The 27,033-nt window shown below is 40.8% G+C and overlaps 1 protein-coding gene across 2 annotated transcripts in view; it reads left to right on the forward strand.

Moving 5' to 3' along the window:
* The window catches only part of BMPR1B (bone morphogenetic protein receptor type 1B), a 231,346-nt gene that overhangs the window by 181,613 nt on the left and 22,700 nt on the right, over window positions 1-27,033 (forward strand). For both annotated transcript variants that reach the window (XM_030450219.1, XM_030450218.1), the window contains one exon: window positions 19,627-19,786. In XM_030450219.1, the coding sequence (XP_030306079.1) occupies window positions 19,644-19,786 (143 nt within the window). In that variant the 5' untranslated portion in view covers window positions 19,627-19,643. The remainder of the gene's footprint in view (window positions 1-19,626; window positions 19,787-27,033) is intronic.

A 27,033-nucleotide genomic window follows, 5' to 3' on the forward strand; every position in this document is an offset into this window, starting at 1 on the left:
TCTGAGATCATCAAGTCCAACCCTTGATCCACTACCGCTGCAGTTCCCAGCCCATGGCACTGAGTGCCACATCCAGTCTCTTTTTAAATATCTCCAGGGATGGAGAATCCACTACTTCCCTGGGCAGCCCATTCCAATGTCTGATCACCCTCTCCGTAAAGAAATTCTTTCTAATATCCAACCTAAATTTCCCCTGGCACAACTTGAGACCGTGCCCTCTTGTCTTGCTGAGAGTTGCCTGGGAAAAGAGACCAACCCCCCCCTGGCTCCAACCTCCTTTCAGGGAGTTGTAGAGAGTGATGAGGTCTCCCCTGAGCCTCCTCTTCTCCAGGCTGAACACCCCCAGCTCCCTCAGCCTCTCATCATAGGATCTATTCTCGAGTCCTTTTACCAGCCTGGTTGCCCTCCTTTGCACCTGCTCCAGCACCTCAATCTCCTTCCTAAACTGAGGGGCCCAGAAGGTCTTCTCTTACTTACACAGCATCATTGGTGGCACTGGTTCTTCAGGAGAAAACATGCATTTGCTGTATTTCTTTTCAAAGCTATTCTCAAGTTAAACAAAGCATCTCCCATGCCAGAGAGGCAGATCCCTTCGTAGCTTTCCTCAGGCATCTCCTCTGATGAGTGCCTGGCAGGAGCATGGAACATTTGCCTTCTAAACAAACCTGGCCCAGGGAGGCCAGCTTGACAGCTTTAAAAAATAACATCCCTGGAGGCAGGGTAAATAGTTTACATCTCCTTCAGCCTCTGGGTTGTGTCCTGGAGCTGTTGGTTGAAAGCAGCAAATCTGCTGCAGCCTGGAACAGGCATCTCTGGAGTGGGAGGATGGAGAAGCTGTGCTTTGGGCAGCTTTTCGTGCTGGAAAAGGGTTCTGCTACTGTCCCATGGACCAAAGAGATTTCTGTGTCTGGTTTGGGCAACAGGCCTCAAAAAGGTACACGGGGCTTGAGCATTTCAGAGGTTGTGTCCTTTATTTCTTTACAAGCTCAAGCAGGAAAGGAATCATTTGTTTCTAATTCATATCTTCAGATGTCACCTCTGTTACTGCCTAAATGTTATCTGCCTGCCCAGAGTCCCTAGAGAAAGGAGAGTGAAAGATGCTTTAGAAAGATTGGAGTATTTGGGAAAGATGGGCCCAGAAAATTATTATTTTTTATTATTATTATATATATTATATATATTATTTATTCAAATGCGTGAGTTATGTCAGAGGAAACTTTGGTGACTATGTTTTGGTGGCTAAATGGAGAGAAAACCTGATCAGACAACCTTCACTTTTTCTTTGTTTACAGCTTAAATCAGGTATGAATCTGATCTCCAGGGATTAGGTTTAGATTTCCAGCATTTGTTTTTCTTGAACAATAATTTTCCAGCTTTGAGAAGTCTCTGAACGTGCCATTTGAGACTGGAAGATGAAGTGGTCCCTCAGCCTAGAAAATTAGAAGGGGGGAAACACCTGCGTATCTCTGCTGGCTGAGGGATTTTGAAAGTGATTTTTCTTTTGGCAAGAAGAGCTCCCTGGTTGGGGTCACTATGGAAGTGGAGTCCTTGGTTCATTCCCTAATTGCTGGAGGGGATGGGAGTTAAGAAGTTCATGAGCAGGGCTGATTGCTCCAGCTCATTGTCTTCATAGAATCATAGAATTGGCTGGGTTGGAAGGGACCTCAGAGATCATCGAGTCCAACCCTTTTACCACCGTTGCGGTTCCCAGCCCATGGCACTGAGTGCCACATCCAGTCTCTTTTTAAATATCTCCAGGGATGGAGAATCCACTACTTCCCTGGGCAGCCCATTCCAATGTCTGATCACCCTCTCCGTAAAGAAATTCTTTCTAATATCCAACCTAAATTTCCCCTGGCACAACTTGAGACCGTGCCCTCTTGTCTTGTTGAAAGTCGTCTGGCAAAAGAGACCAACCCCCCCCCTGGCTCCAACCTCCTTTCAGGGAGTTGTAGAGAGTGATGAGGTCTCCCCTGAGCCTCCTCTTCTCCAGGCTGAACACCCCCAGCTCCCTCAGCCTCTCCTCATAGGATCTGTGCTTGAGTCCCTTCACCAGCCCAGTTGCCCTCCTTTGGACCCACTCCAGGACTTCCATCTCTTCTCCTTGAATGAACCCCTGGAAATCTTTTCCTGAGATAAAGCTGACTGTCAGCCTCTTAAAATCTCATGGCTCACTTGATTGAGGAAAAATTGGCTCCCATTTTGGGTAGTTTGGGGGATATTGGTGACTTTCTGCTGGGGTAAGTTGGAAGGACGACTGAGTTGACTTTCTCACAGAAAAGAGACACTGCTGGCATGATCCCTGTTTGCTGGAGGGCATATTAAACAGTGGATATAGCATATCAACATACAGAAAATTTAGGAAGGGCAGTTTCTTTGAGATAATGTTTCTAAGGGAAATTTTCTAGTGCATCTGTTCTATAAATAATTCTCCCCCGTTCTCCCAACATGATGAAGATGGATGACTTGTGGTTATTGTTCAGTGTGCTGCTTTTTTTCCCCTTCTTGTATTTAGTTTGAAATGCCTCTAAAAGAAGCATTAAAAAAAAGGAAAAAAAAAAAAAAAAGAAAAGAATCTGTTTTACTGGACTTTTGGACTTGTGTAAGAAATGCAATATACAGACAGAGTGATTTGATTATGCTGGTTTCTTGTAAGCGTGTCTGAAAGCATGGGGTTTTTCACTTCTAATTTGGCAGCATTTTGGTTTGAGACATTCTAATACAATAATCTATGTGAAGTACATCTGGTCCTTGCTAGATATGTGTTGAGACCCATTTTGCCACTGTTGTTATGGACAGAAACAGAAAGCAAAAAACTCCTGAGAGTGCTAAAAAGGAGCAATTTTGTGGGAAAAGCCCTTGGTTGCTATTGTTGCTGAATGCTGTTGTTTTTAATAATATCTTTTTGAATGGGTGTGAGGTTTTCAAGTCAAGGGTTGGGGCTTCCCAAGGCTCCCTAATATTCACTGCAGAACAGTGAATATGAAATCCAAAAGGGACCTTGTATATTTATCACAGTTTATGCTGGGCTTGGTTTCACCTTTAGTTTTCATCATCACAACTTGGTTTATTTTCAATAGGAACTAAGGTCTAGTCTCTAACTGACAGAAAGTAAGAGGAATTCTGCACATGAGATATCTTGCCTTTAAATTCTAAACTTAGAGAACCATAGAATTTTCAGGATTGGAAGGGACCTTTAAGATCATCTCATTCTAAATCTCCCCTCCTCTAGTTTGGATCCATTCCTCCATGTCCTATCACTTCTTGACATCCTAAAAAGTCCCTCCCCAGCTTTCCTGTAGCCCCTTCAGATACTGGAAGGCCACAATCAGGTCTCCTCAGAGCCTTCTCCTTTCCAGACTGAACAACCCCAACTCTCTCAGTGTCTTCACAGCAGAGGTGCTCCAGCCCTCTGAGCATCCTCATGGCCCTTCCCTAGACACACTCCAGCACATCCATGGCTTTCTTGTAATAGGGGCTCCAGAACTGGACACAGGACTCCAGGAGGGGTCTCACAAGAGCAGAGGGGGAGAATCCCCTCCTTGGACCTGCTGGCCACACTTCTCTTGATGCAGCCAAGGATCTGGTTGGCTTTCTGGGCTGCAAGTATGCACTGATGGCTCATGTTGAACTTCTCACCCACCAGCACCCCCAGGTCCTTTTCCTCAGGGCTGCTCTCAAGCCAGTCCCTGCCCAGCCTATATCAGTGCTTGGGGTTGCCTTGACCCAGATGCAGGACCCTGCACTTGGTCCTGTTGAACCTCATGAGGTTGGCATGGCCCCACCTCTCCAGCCTGTCCAGGTCCCTCTGGATGCCATCCCTTCCCTCCAGTGTGTCAGTCACACCACACAGTTTGGTGTCAGCAGGGAACTTGCTGAGGGTGCACTCGATGCCACCGTCCATGTCACCAACAAGGATGTGGAACAGGACAGGTCCCAACACTGCTCCTTGAGGGACTCCACTTGTCACTGGCCTCCATCTGGACACAGACCCATTGACAGCCACTCTTTGGGTGCAGGCATCAAGCCAGTTCTTAACCCACCAAGTGGTCCATCCATCCAACCCATGTTTTACCAGCTTGGAGACCAGGATGTCATCAGGCAGGATTTGTCCTTGGTGAAGCTTTGTTGATTAAACCCAATCACCTCCTCATTATTATTCTGCTCCAGCACTGCCTCCAGGAGCATCTGCACCATGGTCTTACCAGGCACAGAGGTGAGACTGACTGGTTTGTAGGTGCCTGGATCTTCCTTCTTTCCCTTTTTAAAAATGGGGGTTATTTTTCCTCTTCTGCAAGCAGCTGGGACTTCACCAGACTGCCATGACTTTCATGACTTTCATTTCAGACATTGGAATGGGCTGCCCAGGGAAGTAGTGGATTCTCCATCCCTGGAGATATTTAAAAAGAGACTGGATGTGGCACTCAGTGCCATGGGCTGGTATCCGCAGCGGTAGTGGATCAAGGGTTGGACTTGATGATCTCAGAGGTCCCTTCCAACCCAGCCAATTCTATGATTCTATGACTTTTGGAATATAATAGAATACCCTGTTGGAGGTGATGGCAAAGCTAACAACACTTGCAGTAAAGCTAGGATTTTGTTCAGGATTTTCAAAAGGGGTGATGATTTGAGCTCATGCTCTCAATAGAGATTTCCAAATAGTTTTCAGAAATCAGGGATTCTCTCCTGAAACAGACAGCTTTTTAATGGAATCCTGCCTGTTTAATAACTCACATCAACAGTGGTGTTGTGGATAAAACTGGAGAAGCATAGTTGGTTTTATCCTGCATCCAACTGAATCTGCAGCCAGCAGGATGTAGAATGAATTATGAAGTGCTAATTCAGCTTTGGTGGTTTTTGCTGGTTTTTTTTTTTTAATTCTTCCTTTTTTGCATACTTCGTCATGGATATCCTATGCCATTCTGTAAGTGTAGCTTCCCAGGTTTTTTTGACATATGACAGTTATTTTGTTCTAAGAAATGCATTTGCTGAGTAGCAAAAATAAGTAGTTGATGATTTTATATATTTTTTTTTTCTCTCAGAGTATATTCTGGACTTACCAGACCATAAATTTACTAACCTCATTCTTTCAAGTACTTATTAAGGTTGGACCGTGCTTGTCTTGTGGTTAGGTGAGTAGCATTTAATACAGAATTAATGTGTAGAACCTACCAATACTTGTGTACTCTCTAGGCTTGATGTTGAGCACCATATTTTTCTCATGTTAGGAGTCAAGGTTTTAAACTTCAGCTTTTAACCAACTTCCAAGATAAATCTACGAGAGTACTCATGACGTTTCCCCCCAGTAAGACTCCTTAAATTTCTTGATAGATCCCAGCTGCTGGAATGTATGCCTCCCAGCTCAGGTCCTAAAGAGGCTCCTACAGCTATAGCTCACTATCAGTTTGGCAAGCATTAGTCATAGTTGCAGCTGAATTTCTGACTGGCATTCTTGGATTGGTGCCATCTGTGTTATGTGTCGTTTTTGTCCATGAACAAAGTAACTGTTGCAGATATCTGGGCCTGCAAGTGCAGTATTCTAAAGAAGTAATTTTTTTTTAAGATAATTTAATTAATTTTAATCTAAGAATGGTTTTTTTTTTTACAGAAGAAAATTATTAAAATTGATCTATTTTCTGATAAAACACATATTTAAGTGTTTATATTGATATCCTGCTAAATGTATTACTCAATCTTTTATTTGCATTTCCTTGGATATGATGGTAACATAGTTCATGGATGGTTTTGCCCTGTATGTTGGGGCAAATTAACTGGCCTTTTTTGTGGGATTTTTCCACACCTGAGGCATGGAGATCAGCCCAGAGAGATGGTACTCTGTGTACCACCTTCAGTCCAAGGGGCTGCTGCTTTGGAAAGGAAAGAGAAATATGAATTATTTTATGGAGGAAAATGGTGTGAACGTCTACAGTTCATCACATCCATCTTTAAAAACTGATTTTACCCTTTTCCTTCTCCATCTGGCTGCAGCTCAGTGATACTGTTTGTTTTTTTCTGGTACACTCCACACCCAGGAAAGAGCTTTTAAAAATCCCTCCTCTATTGAAGACCTGAGCAGAGAATTAATTTAGCAGTGATGCATTAAAAGAACAGCAGTAAGAAATACAAGTTGGAAGGGAGTAATTTCAGATGACTTTGTAGGGAAAGAATACTGTGCTTATTGACAGGATATCCAAACACTTTTTCCTATTCCCTCTTTAAGGTTGATCAGACCAGTAGTCAGGCTGTGAAGCACAGAAACAGCCTCTTATTTGTCAGAGACTTGACCACCAACACATTCTTCAATAATTCTGCTATTTTATAGAAGAAATATGACTTCTTATATTTTTTTAACCTATATTTGGCATCTATTCCTTCACATATTCTGATGGAAAATGTTGCACAATCCATGCATTTAGTTACCTTAACAGTATTTATAGTGAGGTACAGTACAAGACACTAATGAAGAAGTTTAATTTTACATCTGTACCTAGCTATAAAATAAACTATTTTATACAAATGAAAAGTTGAAAGCTTGGGAAAATATTTTTCTTTCTCATTGAAACTACACAGCATTTCAGCTTGAAGCACATGCTTGCAGTAGGCCCCTTGTTCGTATGAGATGGAGTATTTTTAGAGATTGACTGGAGCTGAAAGAAATGAAACTTCAGCTGGATGAACATTTTCATCTCCTTAAAATAACAGAAAAAAGAAAAGTGAAAGACAAATCTAATTTTAATATTTAAAAATTATCGTTCATGAGCGTATCCACCTCCTTGAAATTTCATGTGGGACCTCTAGAAGATTCACAGTATTGTATTTTGTTGACAAAGGTTGTTAGCTCCCATTTACTTTTGCTGAAATCAAGGTTTCTTACTTAATTTTAATGGCTAATGGAAACTTGGTGAACTTACTATGGGATCTCAGTTGGAATAAATAGATGGCAGCCTCTGTTCTCTTATCTGGGGTCAGATGGTTTTGGCATAAATCACCCAGGAAGTGAGGAAAACATCTGTGAGAGAGGAAAGAAAAAAAAAATCAGTGAGCTTGTCAAAGCATCATTGGAAAATGGGGGGAGAGAGGGTTGGGAGAGATCCTGTAAAAGAAGAGAGCAAAAGAAAGACAACTGAGGGAGGAAGGGGAATAGAAGTGGGGGAAAATGAAGTCTTGTAAAGAAGCTTATTTGGTTTATTTAAAAGAAAACTCCATGAAGTTATAAACAAATATTAAAACAAAACAAAACACCATAGGGAAAAGAAATAAAACACTTAAAGCATTGTGGAGAAAAGTAGGTTGAAGGAAAATGGGAAAGAAAAGATAGTGATGTGAAGAACAGAAGAAGAAATTATGGGGAAAATTGTTTAAATTTTGTTTATTCATGGTGGAAAATACAATACTTAGGTTTTTCTTTTCAGCATGGTGGGGAGGGCATGAGCTGTCATTCTTGCTGTGGTTAGAGCATGTGCCCTGTGCAGTGCTGCATGTGGCATCTCTCTGCATGGGACATCTCTCTGTATGGGACATCTCTCTGCATGGGACATCTCTCTGCCATCCAGTCTGTAAGTGAGCTCTCTGGAGGCAGAAGAGGCTGCTTCTTGCATAGGGCTATTGTTTTGGCTTGTTTCCTAAAGTCTGGTCCAAAGCAGTAATTTTAATTGAAGTAATTTTTTTATAGTTAGTTACACCAGATCAAAATGTTATACCACAAGCTTATGGTCATTGTGCATGTGTGAAGTCCCATGGCTTTCATCCTCACATTGCTTATATTGGCATTATCATGGCAGTATCATTGGCAGGATTTTCAGTTTTCAAATAATTTCATTTGCAGAATGATTTCTTCAATGTACCTTACTCGTTGTTCCCCGAGTTTATAGCCCTCATAAGTTATTTATTTATATGTTTATTGCTGAGGTAGAATATGCATATTGTATGTCTAATACATATTTATTTGTTTCTTTATATGTCTTAAAAAATCTGTGCCAGCTGGAGTTGAGACTGGATGCAAAGTTTGCCATCTCCCAGTGCTTTTGCCTGCATTTCCTTTTCCCAGTGTCCTTATTCCTGGCAAACCCTTTTGGGTGTATCTATATTGAAGAGCAGGCAAAAGAGTAGTGCAAAAGCACTATTTAGCTTGCTGTTTTCCTGAGAACAAGCAACTTTTACTGTGCAACTGGTTTTATCATTTCAGGATTGTTATTAGTGTGGGGTTAGGATAGACAGATATCCTCTGGATGCTTCTCCTTTTTTGTGTTTGGTTATTCTGCTCTGTATTTGGGATTTCAGGCTGTTCAGGACAATCTGGATGGAGCAGGGGAGGAAGGAATACCTACAGATTTTGTTCTTGTGCTGGGTCTGTAAAAACGATTTTCATTTGCAAAGAAGAAATGCTTTAAAAGGAATATTATCCTTTGCATTGATGATGGGCAAGTTGCATCATGGAGCATTTGGGATAGGGTCACATAAATAGTTGTCTCTCTGGGAAGAAAATAATTTTGGTTTCTGTGTGTCACAACCTCACAGTTGTGTTACATTGCTTTGAGGGTGCTTGAATGCAGACTAGCTCTTTTTTTTCTTGTCTTTGTAATAAAGTTCAGTGAAAGCACATTCAGTTTTTGAAATATTTTTAATGGCCACTCATGGTAAGAGAACAGAGTCTTTGTGGTCCCTCTGAGGGCAAAAAGGATTTGTCATAGGGGAGGTACAAGGCCATTTCAGAAGCCTGAAGAACTGCAGGTCCAAGAAAATATCTGTTTTAGGATACTGCCCTGCTAATTCACTTGGGGATGTGTGCCTGCTAGCTGGGATGAGTCAACTGTATAAATTTATCAAATCCTGGTTGTAGAGTCATCTCTTCACTCTGTATTTATTTCTGGGAGCAAAACCTCTCTCTCTTATTCTCTGTGTCATAGTCTTCAGGGCATTACTACCGAATGATGAAACTGAATATTTTTATTTCATCTACTGTGTAGTGCCTGTGGACCTGAATAGAGAAATTATACTGGAGAGAAGATAAAATGAGATTCTTTTCTTTTTAGGTGGGCATAAGGGAGTTCAATATTACCAGAAAAAACAGCTTTGAACAATGCTGATAGAGCAGTGGCTTAATGAGGCTGGGGCTGTTTGTGGAAAATTAGTTCACATTAGGGTAATATTCCTTCAGGGAGCATTTATAATGCCTGCAGGAATGTTGATGGGGGGATGGATTGGATTCCTTGCAACCTTGCAAGCTTTCAGCTGCTGATGCACAACGCACCTGCGTGTTCCCCTGTGTGACCTCTGAGCTGGTTTGGAAAGCCCTGGCATCTGTAAGTGAGAAGAAAGATCAAATTTTTAATTTTGCTGTGGAAAAAAACACCCAAACAAACAAACCTTCTTTTTTCTTGTTGCTTAGAATGTCTTGTATTTTACATGGTTTTGTGGAGACTGTTTTGTGGGTGTGTTTTTGTAATGGTTTGGGGTCGGATTTTTTCACTTTTAATCTTATTAAACTAGTATCTTAAAGATCTCAGAGAGATACATGCAAATACTCAGGAAAAAAAATACAGTTAGTTGGCAAGACTCAAGAATTTAATTTCATACTCTGTTGCTTATCTCAGTAAGAATGTTCTCCCTAGCAAGTGCAGATTCAGGCATGATAGCTTCAGCATTGATCTCATTCTCAGAGGTCTGGGATAGCATCTCGTTTTCAGATGGTGATGATGTGGAGATTAAAGGTAAATACTGCTGTACAGGGATTGCCACATCATAATGTTCATAATTGGTATCTGCAGTGGTAATTTGCAGATTCTAAGTGCGTGTAATTTACAAGGCTTGGAATTAACTGTTTTGTAATTACACTTTGATCTGCATTTCTTTATCAGGCAGTGGTTAGGCTATGCTGCTTCTGAACTTCCATGTCAGTGATTTTGTGGTATAAAACTGTGATTGTTAAGCGAGCAGATTTTCCTTTTTGGAATTTAAGAGTCTCTCACTTTGGCATCTGCAGCTTATTTCTTGCAATCTGCTTAATTGAGTAGCTCCTCTGTTTATCTTGAAATGCAGATAAATGGCTTTCAGAGAAGTGTTTATAGCTTAATAGTTCCTGAAAGAAGAGTCAGCATTATCTCCTCAACTCCACCAGTCATAACTAATGATCCCTCTGCTTACACTGTTGAGCAAGTCAGGAGACACTGAACTCTGCAGAGAGCAAGGGCCCTGAGCAGTGGGAGGATAGTTTGGATGGGATGGCGCCTGGGAGACAGGGATTTCATGGCTCAGTAGTGTTAATTGGGGACTGAAATTTGTCCTTGGCCACCCCTGACCCCCTATCACTGAACTCTTCTTCTATAAATACGGACACAAATCCAAGGATGAGTTGTCAGCTTGCAGCAGTCTCGCTTCCCTCATCGTTTAAAGCAAATAAAATCAGTTTACTTTTGTATTTACTTCAAGCTTGCCTATCAGAGCACATTTTGCAATGTGAAACCTCCTCAGAAATTGGGAATATTTTTAATGTTCCAAGCATCACTGGCAGGCAGCCTAATGGAGGCATTGTGTTGGGGGCTGAAAGAGGATGAGAAGATAATTAGGTAGCTGGCAATTACTGAATTATGTCCTGGGGCTTTTTTTATGACATTTTAATGTATTGATGAAAGTAAGATGCCTTTTTTATGTTTTCCTGACAAGTCCTTTGGCTTGGTTCCTGAATGGAGAGGGGTAGACTCCTCGTAACAGGGTTAAGGGTGTGTTTCAGGAAGAGAGATCGGAAAGAAAGAAAAAAGGGGAATAGATTTACCACCCATAGAGAAATGCTGTATTGTTATTACATTAGGAACAAATGCTGCTTGTTTATGCTCAAAATTTAAATAACGTGGGGGGCAATAATACCTCATGGCATTAAGCATTAATATTCTTCTCTACTTCTTTTAGCTTGCCCATATGATCTTTTGCCTGAGGTTTTTTCCTTGGAAGAAAAGTATTTATTGGAAATTGCAAATATAGGTGTTGTAAGGTAGATACCAGCCTTGTGGAAAATAGGCCAGAACATCATTCTGGTTTTGAATAAGCAGTCCAGCAGCTGTCTTTTCTTGAATTTTAGCTGGTAATGTACACAGCAGGTTCCCTACCTAATTCCTGTGTCTCCACAGCCCTTTAGTCCACTGGTTTGAAAAGCTAATTGAATTTAAACCTTAGGTAGGTGATCTGTTGTAAAAGAAACTGTACATAAAAGCTGCTCCTAGTTAAAGAAACTTCTCTGTATTATTCATGCTTCATCTCCCATGCTTTTCATTGTTTTTCTGCACTTTCAGGTTATTTTAGAAGTAGGTTTTGAGCTTTGTATTGGCTAGGGAGTGCAGAGCACAGTCTGGGTAACACCAGAAATGGTGCAAAGAAAGCAAATTCAAGACACTACTCACAGGTCAGAAAATGTTTTTATTGGATGTTCCCAGGAATGGAGTTCCAGGGACACAAGGTAGAATAAGCAGGATGTCCTGGCAATGTGAAGAGGAGGAGTGTGATGGCTGCCATCACATGATACAGTTCAAACAGTTTCTGGCTGGACCCTGTTACAACATGGTAGGAAATTGCATGTCCAGTATCTTTTTCACGTGGTACAAATGGTCAGCAGGTGCCAGCAGCTCTCCAAAGCAGGGATGCAGCAGGATCAGACCAAGCAAATTCAACCATTGCCTCTTCTAGTATCAAACAGCCTTAAAAATGCCCCCAAACCAGAAATAAGTATTTGCAAAGTCAATACATGCACATTTTTTGAAAGAGAAAATGGAAAGCAAGCTCATTATTTTGATGTTGTATAAAGTCATGTTTCTTGCCTTTTCCTCTGTAGATCAAATCAAATATCCAGAAACCTGTCCTTGGTTATTGCACTAGAAATCATACTGGTTGCCCTTGGCATCCTGAAGAGATGATTCTGTACAGAATCAGGTGAAAGTTCTTACAGTTCCAGATTAGTTTTAAGCATATTGTTTTAGGAACACAGCTCTTATTTCTTTGGAAATAATCCCATTGGTAAACAGCAGCAGCAGTAAACCTTCCAGCAAGCAACTGGATACATGGTTCTGGATGTGCAAGTTCTCTTATTTTCGTTACCTGTTTCCAAACATGGAATTAGATTATTAGTAGGGGTGCAGAAACTGAAATGTTATTTTGTAGGGAAAAGCATTTAAGTACAAAATGTTGCAAAGATGTTCTGACTGCAGTGTCTGATGTCTACAGCTTAAAATTGGAAAGAAAAAAAGCAGATTAGTAACAGTAGCTATATGTCATCTCTAACAGCTCCATACTAACATGGGAATTAATGATGATGTGTGTTAGGTGGAGGGGGTGTGATATACAAAACGACCATATTATCTGGAATAAATGTCCATTTCCAGAATACTTTTCCTTGAATTGAAGTTACAAGCTAACTGAGTTAGTTTATGAATGTGAAGTAATAATTTGTGGGGCTTTTAAAAGAATTATTTTGTTATATAGCTGTGCAGACCACAGTTACAGGGAATTTTTCATAGAATTTAGCCAACTTATAAGACAAATATCAGGATAATTAATTACTCTCAACTGTTATGTCTCTATCTTGGAATGAAATTCTTGCTATCTTTCCATTATGGGATCAAATGATTCTGCTCTTTGTATATAGTTTTTGTCAAGTCTCCAATCTTTCTGTGACATGCAATGATGAAACCTATGTGTCTTGGTGGTAACTTCTTCACCTCTTCGGTGGCTTTTTCTCTGAAAAAAAAATAAATCAGAATTTGCTGGTTGTATTCCATCTCTTTTAGTGGTCTGTTCTCTGTTGGCACTTTTTGTTTTGCCTATAAAGTAAACAAAAAGAAGCCAAAAAAACATTGAAAGCTGCTTATAAAGTAAACAAGAAGAAGCCTAAAAAACATTGCAAGCTTTTAATGATTGTTCTCATTGGAAACCACGTATTGAGTTGGATAAATGAGAGGCAGAATGCTGTGGTGTGTTCTGGATTACACCTCCTGTAAAGGGAGCTGGGGAGCAGAAGGCTCCAGCTCCAGCCTGCATTTCACATACTGACCTTTGAAGCTGCTGTCAGCCATCTGGAAAGAGTTACAAATCCTGTCTTGCTTAGAATCTTTATTTTATTTGTAATTCCAGGATTTTCTTTTCTGTCTCACCTTTCTACTGTCATATTCTCTCTAGCCTGAATATTGCTTTTTGCCAGGCTGAGAGCCTCTTTGCCAGCTTAGAATCAAAGGGAGTACAGAGAAAACCAGCTGAGCTGTATTAGGCAGGGGCAAGCTGGGACTACATTTCTTTGCTGCTGAATAAGAGGCCACAGGTGCAGGATTAGCCCAGCCCAGGGTGCTGTGTTTGCTTAGCTGAGCCCTCCAGTCACCCTCTGCCTCCTCACATGCCTCTTCCCCAGTGAATCTGGCAGCCATGTAGTAGAAAGCCCCTGGAAATCCAGTATAAGTAGAAAGCTAAGAGTAGAAAGCTAAGCTTTTCAGCTCACAAAGCACTTGAAGATTTTTAGTTGTTGTTTTTCCCCCCTCTCCTCGCTTTTCTTTTTTTTTTTTTAAATAATTTAAGCGAGACTTTGGGGAAACTCAAGAACAGCGTGGCCAGCAGGCCCAGGGAAGGGATTCTGCCCCTGTACTCAGCCCAGGTGAGGCCACACCTCGAGTCCTGTGTCCAGTTCTGGGCCCCTCAGTTCAGGAAGGAGATTGAGGTCCTGGAGCAGGTGCAAAGGAGGGCAACCAGGTTGGTGAAGGGACTCGAGCACAGATCCTATGAGGAGAGGCTGAGGGAGCTTGGGGTGTTCAGCCTGGAGAAGAGGAGGCTCAGGGGAGACCTCATCACTCTCTACAACTCCCTGAAAGGAGGTTGGAGCCAGGGGGGGTTGGTCTCTTTTCCCAGGCAACTCTCAGCAAGACAAGAGGGCACGGTCTCAAGTTGTGCCAGGGGAGGTTTAGGTTGGATATTAGAAAGAATTTCCTTATGGAGAGAGTGATCAAGCATTGGAATGGGCTGCCCAGGGAAGTAGTGGATTCTCCATCCCTGGAGATCTTTAAAAAGAGACTGGATGTGGCACTCAGTGCCATGGGCTGGGAACTACAGCAGTAGTGGATCAAGGGTTGGACTTGATGATCTCTGAGGTCCCTTCCAACCCAGCCAATTCTATGATAAAAACAAACAAACAAACAAAACCAAACAACAAACCCAAGAAATTCAGTGCTTTTTTGCAGAGAAGTCAAAGAGGGAAATGCATGACTTAAAAACAAAAAAAAAAAGCAGTAAGGTTGGTGTGCTGGGTCTGCCCTGCCCTGGTCAGGAAAGGCACTTTTAGCCTCATTTCTTGGGGGGGGAACACAGACACTGGAGATTTCCCATTTGTTCACTTGGACTGTGGCTCAGTTTGTTAAGTGTTGGGAATCTGTTACAAACCTTTAGGTGTGTCCTGCTAAGTTTAGTTTTAAGGAGAGAGGTGGTAGGTTTGTGGAGGAAGTCTTGCAGATGAAACAAGAAATTTTCTATTTCTTTTTTTGGTGGGGAATGAGGGGGAAAAAAGAAAGATTTTTGGGAGACCTTATAATTAGCATTTAGCCTGATGATGAATTTAAAAGGATGTTTCTCTTTTTCTCATGGAACGTGCTCTTATATTAATTATTGGGAGTTAAGTTTATTTAAAATAAATTAAAGGTATTTTGTGCTTTTTCCCAAGAATAGACCAATTTGGTTGTTAGGTTGGCATTTTAAGGATGAAATACAGAGCTGGGATTGGTTTTAGCCTTAGCAATAGACACCTTTCTGTCTGATTTTGAAAATACTTAGGTAGTATATAGTGCATGTGTCTGTCAGTCATGCTTATTACAGTGCTGCCTCTGTTCTACACATTTTAAATACTAGTTAATTGGAAAAACAGCCAAATTATTTATCTTTTCAAATATTAAAAACTTATATTTTAAAAAAAATTCTTTGTCATTTAACATTTATAGATGGAACCAAAGGATTTTAGAAGGTAGAATTACAGAGTTACCAAAGAATTGTAGAAGGCGGTGAGAGTTCTGAGAGCTGGAGAAGTTTTTGCTCATGGGCAATTACAGTAGGTAGGGATAGACTAGACTTGAATCAAAGCTAGCAGATTAAAACACTTGGCATGTAACTTTCCTTTGAAAATTAGGAATAATTATTTTGTGTTTTTAAAAAATTACTATTCTGCTGGTGCAATATCTCATGCTAAGAAAAATGTGTTAACCAATTCTCTATTTCTTCTAAATGAAAATTATGTCAAAGATTAACTGGAGAGTAGAAATGAGAGAAAACCAAGAAGAAAGTAGCACTCAATCAAACTGTGATGTTATGGTGGACAGCAAATGCAATGTGTGTTTTCCATGGGCTATGACATCAAAGAAACCTTTGTGGGGTTAAGTTGTGTGATACAAGTATTAATTTGGGAGGTCTTGACTCAGTGGCTTTGTCAGAGCTTGTTATGTTCCATGCTGAACTTAACTAATTTAGCTGATAACATTGTGTGTGATTAAAATGCTTTAAATAGATGTTTTGGGGATATGCACTTACCCTTTTCAAACCAATGCAGAAGAAATTTATGAAAAATTCATACATTGTTTAAAGTAGTGCTGCATATGTGTAGAATCATAGAATCATAGAATAGGCTGGGTTGGAAGGGACCTCAGAGATCATCAAGTCCAACCCTTGATCAACTACTGCCACAGTCACTAGACTATGGCACTGAGTGCCATATCGAGTCGCTTTTTAAATGTCTCCAGGGACGAAGAGTCCACCACCTCCCCAGGCAGCCCGTTCCAATGTCTGATCACCCTTTCCGTGAAAAAATTCTTTCTAATATCCAATCTGAACTTCCCCCGGCACAACTTGAGACCGTGTCCTTTTGTCTTGCTGAGAGTTGCCTGGGAAAAGAGACCAACCCCCCCCTGGCTCCAACCTCCTTTCAGGGAGTTGTAGAGAGCGATGAGGTCTCCCCTGAGCCTCCTCTTCTCCAGGATGAACACCCCCAGCTCCCTCAGCCTCTCCTCATAGGATCTGTAGCTGTGTTGGTATTCTGCAATTCTCTGAATATAAGCAGAAATAGTTTTTAAGAACACAATTTGATAGGTTTTTTAAAAGTACATCAGACCGTAACCCTCATTTATTTGCATCAGAAATAGAACAAAACCATTCCAAATTTTAAATGCACAGATGAGAAGGAGCAATGTAAAGGTTCTACGTACTTTGGTGTACAGGACATCCAGAATGGGTGAAAAATGAAAATCATACATTATAAGCCCAAGTCTGCTGTTAGTTTTCTAGTTTGTTAAAGTGGATGTAATCAAGGTACAGTTATTTACAAACATCATTTGATTGTAACCTCAGGTTGTGATCATGAGTGCAATATAGTCACACACTGAGATGGAAAACATGTTGTTCTCATTTTTCCTGGTATTTTCATGCCAGATTTTGTTTTCCATGGTTTTGAATAAAAAATACTCAGGTCTTGTCCTCAAATCTTTTCTTGAGTTTTATGGTAGCCTTGAATATCCAACAGTGGAAAAGTGTCATGATCTGCTTTTCTTTCTCTGTTATGTGATTGTCAGCAATTAAAATTGTTTTATAGTTACCTCTTGACTATTTTTTTTCCTGAATACATATGTTGGTGGCCCTTAGCATCTGTTTTGGGAAAAAGCAACACTCCCCAAAACCCCATGCAAGATCAGAGAAGATGTGTTTATTAATAAGCACATAAATCACCCAGCTGTGGCACAGAAATCAATCTATGATAACTATTGCTAATTATTCATCCTCTGGGACCAGAATGGTTTAAGATTTGTACTACAGAATACAGAGTAACAGAATTCAGAGGTTTTCATCTCCCACATTACTGGACTTGTTGAATCAGAGCAGTGTCCAAAAGTCATTACCATCTGATGGATGTGAGCTGGGCATGAACTATTGGGCTTTATCCAGGTTCTAGTGGAGAAATTCCTGTCCAAATCCCATAACTATGGCTACAGTTGGCAGGGGCAGGAGTACTCACTGGCAAGCACAGCAGAGAGCTTGAGGACTGACTGTACAACAGGAGATGGGCTCTCTAGATCAAATTCATTTTGCACCTACACGAGTCAATGCAAAGCTTAAACAGGTGATTTTCTCTTTTTTATGTGAAATGCCACTGTCTAGAGATCTGTTAAATCAACATTAAATCAACATTAAACAGCATTATTTAAAATCAAATTACAATTCATCCTGATGGTGACTTCACTGTGGGTTTGGAGTGGAGATCTCTGCTCATTTCTCCATCATTAAAAAAAAAAAATGATAGCAAAATAATTAGAGAAGCCATGAAAGGATTTGTCACATGAGAAAGTTAGTATTCAAGTGCAAGAGCTTAGTACTCATAGATTACCATGAAGTCTAGGAGGGATGGGAAGGAAAATGAAAGAATATCTCTACTAAGTGTTATTTGTGAGCATGGAGGTTATTGGGAGTTCAAACTATAGACATTAGTAATCTCATGGTCATCCAGAATAATGCTTTCCTTTTACAGTACTTTATTTTCCTCATTTGCCTTCTCCTGGCTTGAGGATCTTTGTAGATTTACCTTTCTGTAAAGATTGCCTTGGGCTCTGGTAAAGGAGCTCAGATGAAGCAAAGCATGGAGAGACAGGCACTGATGTTTGGAAAAAAACCCCAACAGTAGCATGCTGCTTGTGACCACATGGTCCCCATTTTCAAGGGATTTGTAACAAAATCCCCAACATTACAATTCCCAGTGGTTTAAGTCCCTATAAAGGTAAAAATTTCTCAGGAGCAATACTCAAAAAAGAGTATAACACATATTTCATAAGTGTTATAATCTGATATGGTGAATAATCATCTTTCATGTGCATCACCTTAGCAGTATTATTGTGCCTCCTATGCAAGGGGTGGAAGGGCTATAATGCTCAGAAAGCTAAAACTTCTGTACATGAGCTGATCTTCTGTGCAGTTTTCCCAGAGATAACAAAGTCTGGCATTTTGCTCAGAACAAGCTTGTGTGCTTCTTGTTACGCTGAAGAAAACTATAGAAAACTGAAGAAAAACTGTCTGCCAAGTGTTGCCAGCACCTATCTGTTTGCAAGGCTTTCCTACCAGAAACAGGAGAGGACAGGAAAAGTGTGGCTGGGAGGCAAGATGTGCACCTGGGTGTTTGGGGCACAGCCTGATCCCAAGCACCTTGGAGCACAGCTTGGGCTTCATTGGTCCTCCTAAGGGCATGATCCAGTTGCACAGCCCTGCTCTTCCCTCCAGCCTTTCAGTGTTTTGGGACCTTTCAGCCTGCTCTTGCCTCTCTTATTCCTTGCCATCCAAGCTCTGAAGCGTAGCTGCTTGGTTCCTATCACCTCTGCTTGTTTGCCCTCCCCATCCTCTCTGCAGGGAGCTGAAAAGGTTCAGTTTGCTCTCTCAGTGCTGGGCACGGAGGTTTGGGGATGATTTTCTCCATCCCTGGAGATATTTAAAAAGAGACTGGATGTGGCACTCTGTGCCATGGTCTGGTAACTGCAGCAGTAGTGGATCAAGGGTTGGACTTGATGATCTCTGAGGTCCCTTCCAACCCAGCCAATTCTATGATTCTATGATTTCTATGATTGTAGTAACAATGGAAGCATCAATTCAGGAGCCAATCAAAATAATAATGCCAATTGTTTCTAAAGACTTACAGTAAATCAAGAATTTCCAGCCTGCTCTCCAACCACTCTGTTGGAGACAGCTGCTCATGAATGACCCTTTCATAAGATTTCTAACAGAGAAGTGAAAGGAAAGTGAGAAACTACCAGTCAAACCTTTTGATGCTGATCCCTTTTTTGTCTTTGAGGTTTAAAATATTCCCAAGCAGTGAAAGTTGATATTTCTGAGCAAAGCTGGGGGGTGATGATGAAAGCATCTCTTAAACAGCTCCTAGCTGATCACCAACATCTCTAGCTGTATTCCACCAATGCCCTGGAGATTCAGTACTCTTGATATTTTTAGAAGTAATCACCCTCACATATTCCACCATTTTTCATTCTAAAATAGATTCTTGCCTTTTAATGTTTTTATAGATTTTTTAAAATAGAAATTAACTATTTTTTCCTTGTTTTCCAAGCAGTGCTTATGCAATTCAATGACAGGTTTGCTGTTGAATTTAAAAAAAACATCACTTCCTGTTAAATCTTTGTTTAATTACATGACTATGATCTGCTTTACCTTGAGTACCATGAATTCCCCTCATTTTTGTAGAGTTCAGTGGATGTAGGTGCATGTCCAGTATAGAGACAAAGAAAAAACAAAAGTGTAACCAAGGATTTGACCTGTGTAAAGCAGAAGGAGAAAACCTCTCCTCTGCAGTCTGTGGAGCACATTTCTTTTTGCAGTGCTGGCAGCAGCAGAACTGGACCATCAGCAGCTGTGATCTAATGCCACTGAGGCCCAACAAGGCTCAAACACAATAATTAAAATTTCAGAGACTTCTGAAAATTCAGAGACAGAAACTTCTACAGAAAACTGCACCATAGTGAACACTGAATTCAAATAACTGTCTCAAATTTTGATGGGTAGAAATGCTCTAAAGCCTTCATTCCAAATCTTTCAATCCATCCTGAAACTGTTTCTCCTTCCTTTTATTTACAGCCAATTCTATAGACAACATGCCTTTACGAAGTTCTGGCAAATTAAGCATGGACACCAGAAAAGAAGATGGTGAGAGCACAGCACCTGCCCCTCCTCAGAAGAAGCTGTCCTGTCAGTGCCACCACCACTGTCCTGAGGACTCAGTCAACAGCACCTGCAGGTTTGTAGAAAATACATTTGGTGGTGAACCAGAGGAAAACCTGTTTGTAGTAGCTGAGCAGTCCCTGGGTATTGCAGTTTTTGTTTAAGCAATCGTATGTAAATAGGCTGTTTATACACTGTGGGTAAAAAAATCAGAGTTATTTTTAACCTACGGATCAGCTAGCCCTTTTTTTTAATGTTAGGATACATATAATATATTAAAATATATATATAATATGTTAGTTTATATGTAATCTTTAAAATTTTAGATGATACTGGTATTAATTCATTGCATAAGAAATGTTCTGAAAGTAGGGGATTGTTTTTAAAGGTGCATGTAGTTAATGAGAGGTGAGTACATGGAGATGTATTGAGATGTCTGTAAATGCTTATAAATTTATAATCACTCTCTATGGAACACCTTTTGTAAGAACCCTGCTCTCGTTTTATGTGTCTTGTTCCAGTCTTTTAAGCTGTCTTTTGTAAGTCCTCAAGAGTTTGGGTTTTTTCCTTGTGTCCATGCTAAAAGGAAAGCGATCTTTTTCTTGAGGTGAAAATTAAGTATTTTCTTATACTAGCTATAGTCTTCTGCCTGCTTTTTGTATTTAGAGTACCACAAACTTCTCTTTGGGTTTTGATTTGCCTTTCTCAGAGGTCCAAAGTTAGATCTTCCTGCCACCCTGGGGGTGTCCACCTCTGCACATTCCCTCTCAAGGTTTGCCCTTGCTCTGTGGTCCTGCAGCACCAGAGGAAACAGAGTACATGAAGGGGGACCAAGGTGCTGCTCTCCCACCCTGGAGCAGCTTTTACTGATGCTGTTGAATGAGGATAGTGGTCAAAGACCTCTGTCCTGGCTTGAGGTACATGTACAGTTTGCCTTAACTGCAGCAAAGTAAGGGTGAGCTCTTCATGTTCCACATGGAGAATTTAAACTTTTCTCCCTACTTAGAGCAGGTAGGATACTGGAGGTATTCACCATCCTAGTGGAGCTGTGAGTAGCATCAAAGCAGGGCCAGATCTGTGCCCAGCTGGCCATCCCAGTGCTGCTTGAGATGAGACAGTCTGGTATTGTGTCAACTCTTCAAGGGAAGTGGATTAAAAAGATAGGTGGGGAAAGGAATTGCTGAAGATATTTATTGGGTCTTTATGAGTGGTGTTCAGTAGCCTTAGTTCTGCTCAGCCTGCAGCTTCTCCCCGAAGCTTAGCAAAGTTTTGATGACAGCTGTAAATAGTTTCCCCCCCTCTCTGTTCTCTTTCTTCAGGCCCTTGCTAAAGCTAGGAGTTATGTCTAACTGCTCTCACATGGCAGTCATTTTAAAAAGCTGTAAAAATCCCCTCTGATATCAATTTGCTGATCCCCTGCAGTGCAAGCCAGCAGTTTCCTCTTTCTGCCCAGCCAGAGCCACTGCTTCCCCCTGTGCTGTCTCACACAGGTGGTAACAGGGAAGCTGTAAAGGAACCGCCTGAACAAGGTTTACACCCCAGCTGGATACTCCTGCTCTTACCCATTGCTTTGCAGGCATCATTGGCATGAAGTATTTTTCATGTCACAAGGATCTATGAATAAATGTCCTATTAGAATGGATTTGTGCATGTTCCTCTCACTGTGATGCTTTAAGGAAACTCTCTTCAGACTCCCTCTTAGAGCATCAAATGCCAAATTTGTTTTTAGGTCTTAAAACCCAAGAATAGCTTAGTAACAGAACACAAAATTATACCTCTTTTTGCCCTCATAATCTTTGCACATTTCAGGCTTCGCTGTTCTACTTAGTAACAAAATACTCTTTTTCCCAATTTCAAAATAATGATTGGAACTGTAATTTACCAATCAAATATTTATCATTTTTCTGCCCAGGAAAATGGAAACAATCAAAAGACTTGCATTTTATTCAGAGCTACTTCTCTAACCCATCCTGTGCTGTCTGTCACCCAAGCACCATCTAACTTGCCACTTGCCCTGGTATAAGTGAAAAATTGCTGTAAAGTTTGGAGTGATACAAACCAAAAAAATCTAAATTAACTACCCTAACATCCAGTGAAATGGGAAGTTAAAGAAAGAAGAGGTTCCTACGTTTGCTGTTGGGAAAGGGTAGTTATCAAATCTCCAGTTAACTTGCTGGGTTGAGACCAGGTTTCAGAAAATCTGACCAAGACCAAGCAGGTTAGCAGGGTTCATTAGTTTCCTCTGAGTTTTGTGATGGTCTTGTGCCATGGCTTAGCAGTTTGGGTGGACCACAAACCTAAGACAGAATTACTCTCTATTCCTTTCTCCCTCTGCCCCATGAAGATAAAAGGGGAATAAAGACCTGAGACTTGCAGTTGGAAACTGAAAACAATTGGATACAGATTTGCTAACACAGGGGAATGGTAATAACATAAGGGATAAGGTAACAAAGAATACAAATATATATAAATATAAATATATATATACACAACCCCATAGGTATGGGCTCTGATAAGCATGTGGTGAGCTGGTGGTAATGAACAGCAGTAGAAAGTAGAAAGAAAAGGGGCTGGAGCTGCTGTCTTTCCCTATCTTTATAGAGTATGGCAGAAAATGGGAGGGAATAGATCCCTCTCTTTGCTTTCCACCCATCTCAGAGTCCTCCTCCTTTAGTTCCTCCTGTTCAAACGATGACATCTTGTTAGGCAGTAACTTTCATGTTTCATCCTAGCCCAAATAAGTGTTGGCAGAGTTGTAAAGCCCTCTGGAATTCTCCTTTAACCTCATTATAAAGTAAGTTTCCCCATATTGAAGTGCAAGCATTATCGATCACACTGTGTTTGAAGAATAAATTTGCTGCTCCAGATTAAAATTTATTGCATTATCTGCTTCTCTTAGACGTATTCACTAAAAACCTTTTACATTTTATATTATATGAAATACGAAACCTCTCAGCAGCTCTCAGTCTGTTGAGCTTTGAGCTGTTCCTGACCCTGGAGAGCAGGCATCTGTCAGCCCCACAGGGATGTGGCAGCATCTGCTGGGCACCCAAGGACCTGGCAATGCCCCAATACCTGGGAAATCCATATCCAGAGCTGAGGCTCTGGAGAGCATCAAGCACTGTCCCCACTAGTGCTCTCACCAAAGCAGGGAAGCCTTTTGTGTGCCCAGGAGCAAGGAGAGGACTCTGCAGATTCAATGGGAAAGTGTTTCCAGCTGTGTTTAATTTAAAACTCTGAAAAAACCAGCTAGTTCTGTGGCAATCACTATTAAAAATTCCCTATAAAAAGCAGTCTGCCATCCTACCTGAAGATTTTTGGTCTGCTGCCACAGGTATTTATCTACTAAAATAGAGATTCTGCCTGTGGTACCGGTAGCCTGGATGTTTATATAAAAATGAGGACATCTGGTGGCCATTTAAAATCATCTCCATAGTTGTATTTTTAGAAATTGAAAAGCTGATATTCTTTAACCACATCTGTGTCAAATCCTCTACCAGCCTGCTGTGTTCCTATACAGAATTTCCCTTTCATTCTACTTCCTGCAGCTTAAATCTAGGAATACTTCAGGGAGCTAAGGATAACAGTGCAGTTTAAAATGCAGATTGCTCTCTCTCTCAACAGAAAAGCTCTAAATAGAATGTGCTTTAAGAAACGGGGCAATCCACAAGCATGACAAGTTTTGGAAGAAGCATTACAAATTTTGGAAGAACCATTCCAGGGTCATCTCACCAGGAGCACATAAATAAGGGAGCAGTGAGAGGGGAGCTGAGAATGATGCTCAGGCCATACCCTCACCCACCAGGACCATATTTTCTTAAGGGTACCTTAACCCAGTGAGCAGAGGTGACTCCCTAAGTGGCCCTTCACTTGGCCAGGAGTGATCTTAGATCTAGGGGTGAGACTGGGACCAGAAACAGGCATTTCTGTACCATTGCTCAAGTAGTTTGATGCTCAGACCCGAGCAGAAATGGAGACCCTGGTCAGGGGGAGTGTAAGGTTGGGGAGGTCCCAAGTGGGGTCACCCCAAGCAGCTGAAGCTCATTAGTGAGCTCATGAAAATTAAGATTTAGGCAAAAGGTTTGCAGTTCTCTGCATGTAAAGAGTGTGTTAACCTGCAGTGTGTTGGAACTTTATTCTTCTTCCTGAACATCTGTGCAGTTCATAAGAGGCTTTCATTAAAGAAGCTCAAAGCTGCTTTAAACACAATCAGGACCTTGTTTTATTGTTCCATTTCAAGTTTTTTTGTGTACAAAGTGAATGCACAGGCAGTTATGTCTAATCATAATTAATTGCATATTTTAAAAACTAATGTTGGATTTAATTGGGTTTGACTATAATGGGATTGCAGTAAAGACAGAGGCTGATTAGGTGCCTTGTTATACTGTATTTTCCATTCACAAATAGATGCTGACATTTTTAAAGATCAGGCTGATAGATTTCTTATGTGTTGCCTACCAGTCTTGATTGTATTTCTGATCAACTGTGTCTTGAGATAGCTTTGGTTATCTAAAGCAATAAAATAACTAAATTGCTTTTTCAGTGTTACCAGAGGTGATAATTCACCTGAGTAATATTTTCATTCTCCTGTTCTGCAGATGATGGGATTGAATTTTCTTTGTATTTTAATATGTAAAACACTTCAACAGCGGGCCAAAACTTTGAGTTCATGCAACGTTTCTATTAAGCAACTTTAATTTTTAGAGTAAGGTTGAACATTTTCTGAGATCTTACAAGTTAGCCTTCCAATTTGTTGAGATTTTATTTTTATTCTTTAATGCAACTATATATATTTATATAAAATATATATTATATAAGCAAAACCCCAAAGGTCAGCAGAGACATATTCATGCAAGCTCCAGTCTTTCTTAGCCCCTTTCTTTATTTCTATTTGTGCAGTCACCAAAATAAACATAAAATTGGAGACAATGCAGATTTCCCTTGACTTGATTCTGATTTGTTATATTATAAACAGTTTTATTTCTAGAGGAGGGCAGGTGTGTGGTAATCAATGAAATATCAGGGGGATGCCCTGTGTAGTCCCATCTAACAACCTGTGAACCAGGAGAAGAGATCAGGGGCAAGGGATGGAGAAGCAAATAAGAGTTAATTCTCTCTTTTCAGATGAGTCACCTCTACCTTTTGCCCAAAGGTTTCTCTTGAGAATTTTTCAATAAGATAATGAGTCCTACCATTGCATGAAACTTTTCGTATTGTTTTGTTTGTTTGTTGGGGTTTATTGCTTGGCTTTTTTTTTTATTTTTATTTTTATTTTTTTTCCATACGGGTAAAATCAAGTGGTACCAATGCCTATTCTGCTCAGCATTGCTATTTTTAATCATCTTGGATTTTTCCTTCAGACCATTGTCTGTAAAAAACAAGATTTGTCCCTGTTTTTGGAGCTATTTGCTCCCTGTTGTTGGAGCTTCGTAACTTTTATGTTTTACTCTATCTGGTCTAATTTTGTTTGTCTTTTTAAATTTGAGGTAAACTTATCAGAGGTTCTAAAGTGCTTGAGGACCCTGAATTTTATTGTCAGAAATGAGCTAAGAATCAGAATCCCATGGAAAATCAGGAAAAACAAAAAAACCAAACCCAAACAAAAAACTGACTTTCCTGCTTCTTTTTTTTCCCATTTTACAAACAATTTGACACTTTCTTCCCCCTTTTTCTGTGGTGAACTGAGCATTTTGGTTTTGTGTTTTGTTTTTTTTTTTCCTGGGGACTATTAACTGTGGAGTTCATTTTTGAATTTCACTTGATTGCAATTTATTGTTTTGTTGCTCTGTCCCCTGGGCTCAGCTTACTCATTACTTTGAATCAAAGGCACCATGCAAACAAAATTTAATCTAATATAATATTCTACTCTAATGGATTCCTTACAGTCTCTCTTCTTGGCAATCCTACTGTTCCTATCTCTTCAGCTGAAGCAATGAAATCAAGGTGGTCGATGCCCAGAAGGGTTGCTTGTCTTTGTCTCACTTGTATGCACAATGTCAAAGAAGGGTAGAAGTCATCACTCACATCTCCAGGAAAGTAATTTGTAATGTACAACTGGTTACTTTTCCAATCCAGAAGTCAATAATCCATGATAGATTATTATTTGAAGTAATAAGTTTACTGTGGCTAGACCCTGCACCGCTAAGATAAAAATACACTGCAGCAAATGTTTGACATGATCCTCTCCAGCATTTCTCTCTCCTGTAGCTAATACTTACAAATTGTGTTTATCTTTTATGTGTAGCTGTGCTTCTCTCTTCCTACATCTTCATTGCCTTTGCTTTTTGTTGGTCCTTTAGACTCTCATCCAAGTAAGGAACAAATAAGCTGAAATTTTGCTATGTTTAAATTTTCTAATTTTTTTTTTTTTATTTCCTCGGTTTAACTGAGTTTGGTTTTTCTCTTCTGAAAAACCACTCATTGAACATAATGGCATGTGTTATTTTCCCGGGGAAATGAGAAAATATTTTATTTTTATGTGACTTAAATGTCCTATAATAAAGAGTTTTTTCTTTATTTTTGGATCCTCGTCCTACAAATCAGTCAATTTGTGTTTCTTACACACATTATGTATCTCTCTCAAAATGATGAGGGAGCAGTCCCTCATCAGCAAGGCCTTTGACACCGTCTCCCACAGCATTCTCCTGGAAAAGCTGTCAGCCCAGGGCTCAGACAGGAGCACTCTGTGCTGGGTTAGGAACTGCTGGAGGCCCCCAGAGAGTGGTGCTGAACGGGGCTGCCTCAAAATGGCGGCTGCCTCAAAATGGCGGCCGCTCACCTGTGGTGTCCCCTCAGAGATCGGTGCTGGGCCCAGTTCTGTTTCATATCTTTATTGATGATTTAGATGAGGGGATTGAGTCCATCATCAGCAAATTTGCAGATGACACCAAGCTGGGGGGGAGTGTGGTTCAGCTGGAAGGCAGGAGGGCTCTGCAGAGGGACCTGGACAGGCTGGAGAGTTGGGCTGATTCCAACGGGATGAGGTTCAACACGGCCAAGTGCCGGGTCCTGCACTTCGGCCACAACAACCCCATGGGGAGCTCCAGGCTGCGCACAGAGTGTCAGAAAGGGACCTGGGAGACTGGATTGACAGGAAGCTGAACATGAGCCAGCAGTGTGCCCAGGTGGCCAAGAAGGCCAATGGCATCCTGGCCTGTATCAGGAACAGCGTGGCCAGCAGGTCCAGGGAAGGGATTCTGCCCCTGTACTCAGTGCTGGTGAGGCCACACTTCGAGTCCTGTGTCCAGTTCTGGGCCCCTCAGTTTAGGAAGGAGATTGAGGTCCTGGAGCAGGTCCAAAGGAGGGCAACCAGGCTGGTGAAGG

This window comes from Calypte anna, chromosome 4A (genome assembly GCF_003957555.1).
Source record: "Calypte anna isolate BGI_N300 chromosome 4A, bCalAnn1_v1.p, whole genome shotgun sequence".
NCBI classification, from domain to species: domain Eukaryota; kingdom Metazoa; phylum Chordata; class Aves; order Apodiformes; family Trochilidae; genus Calypte; species Calypte anna.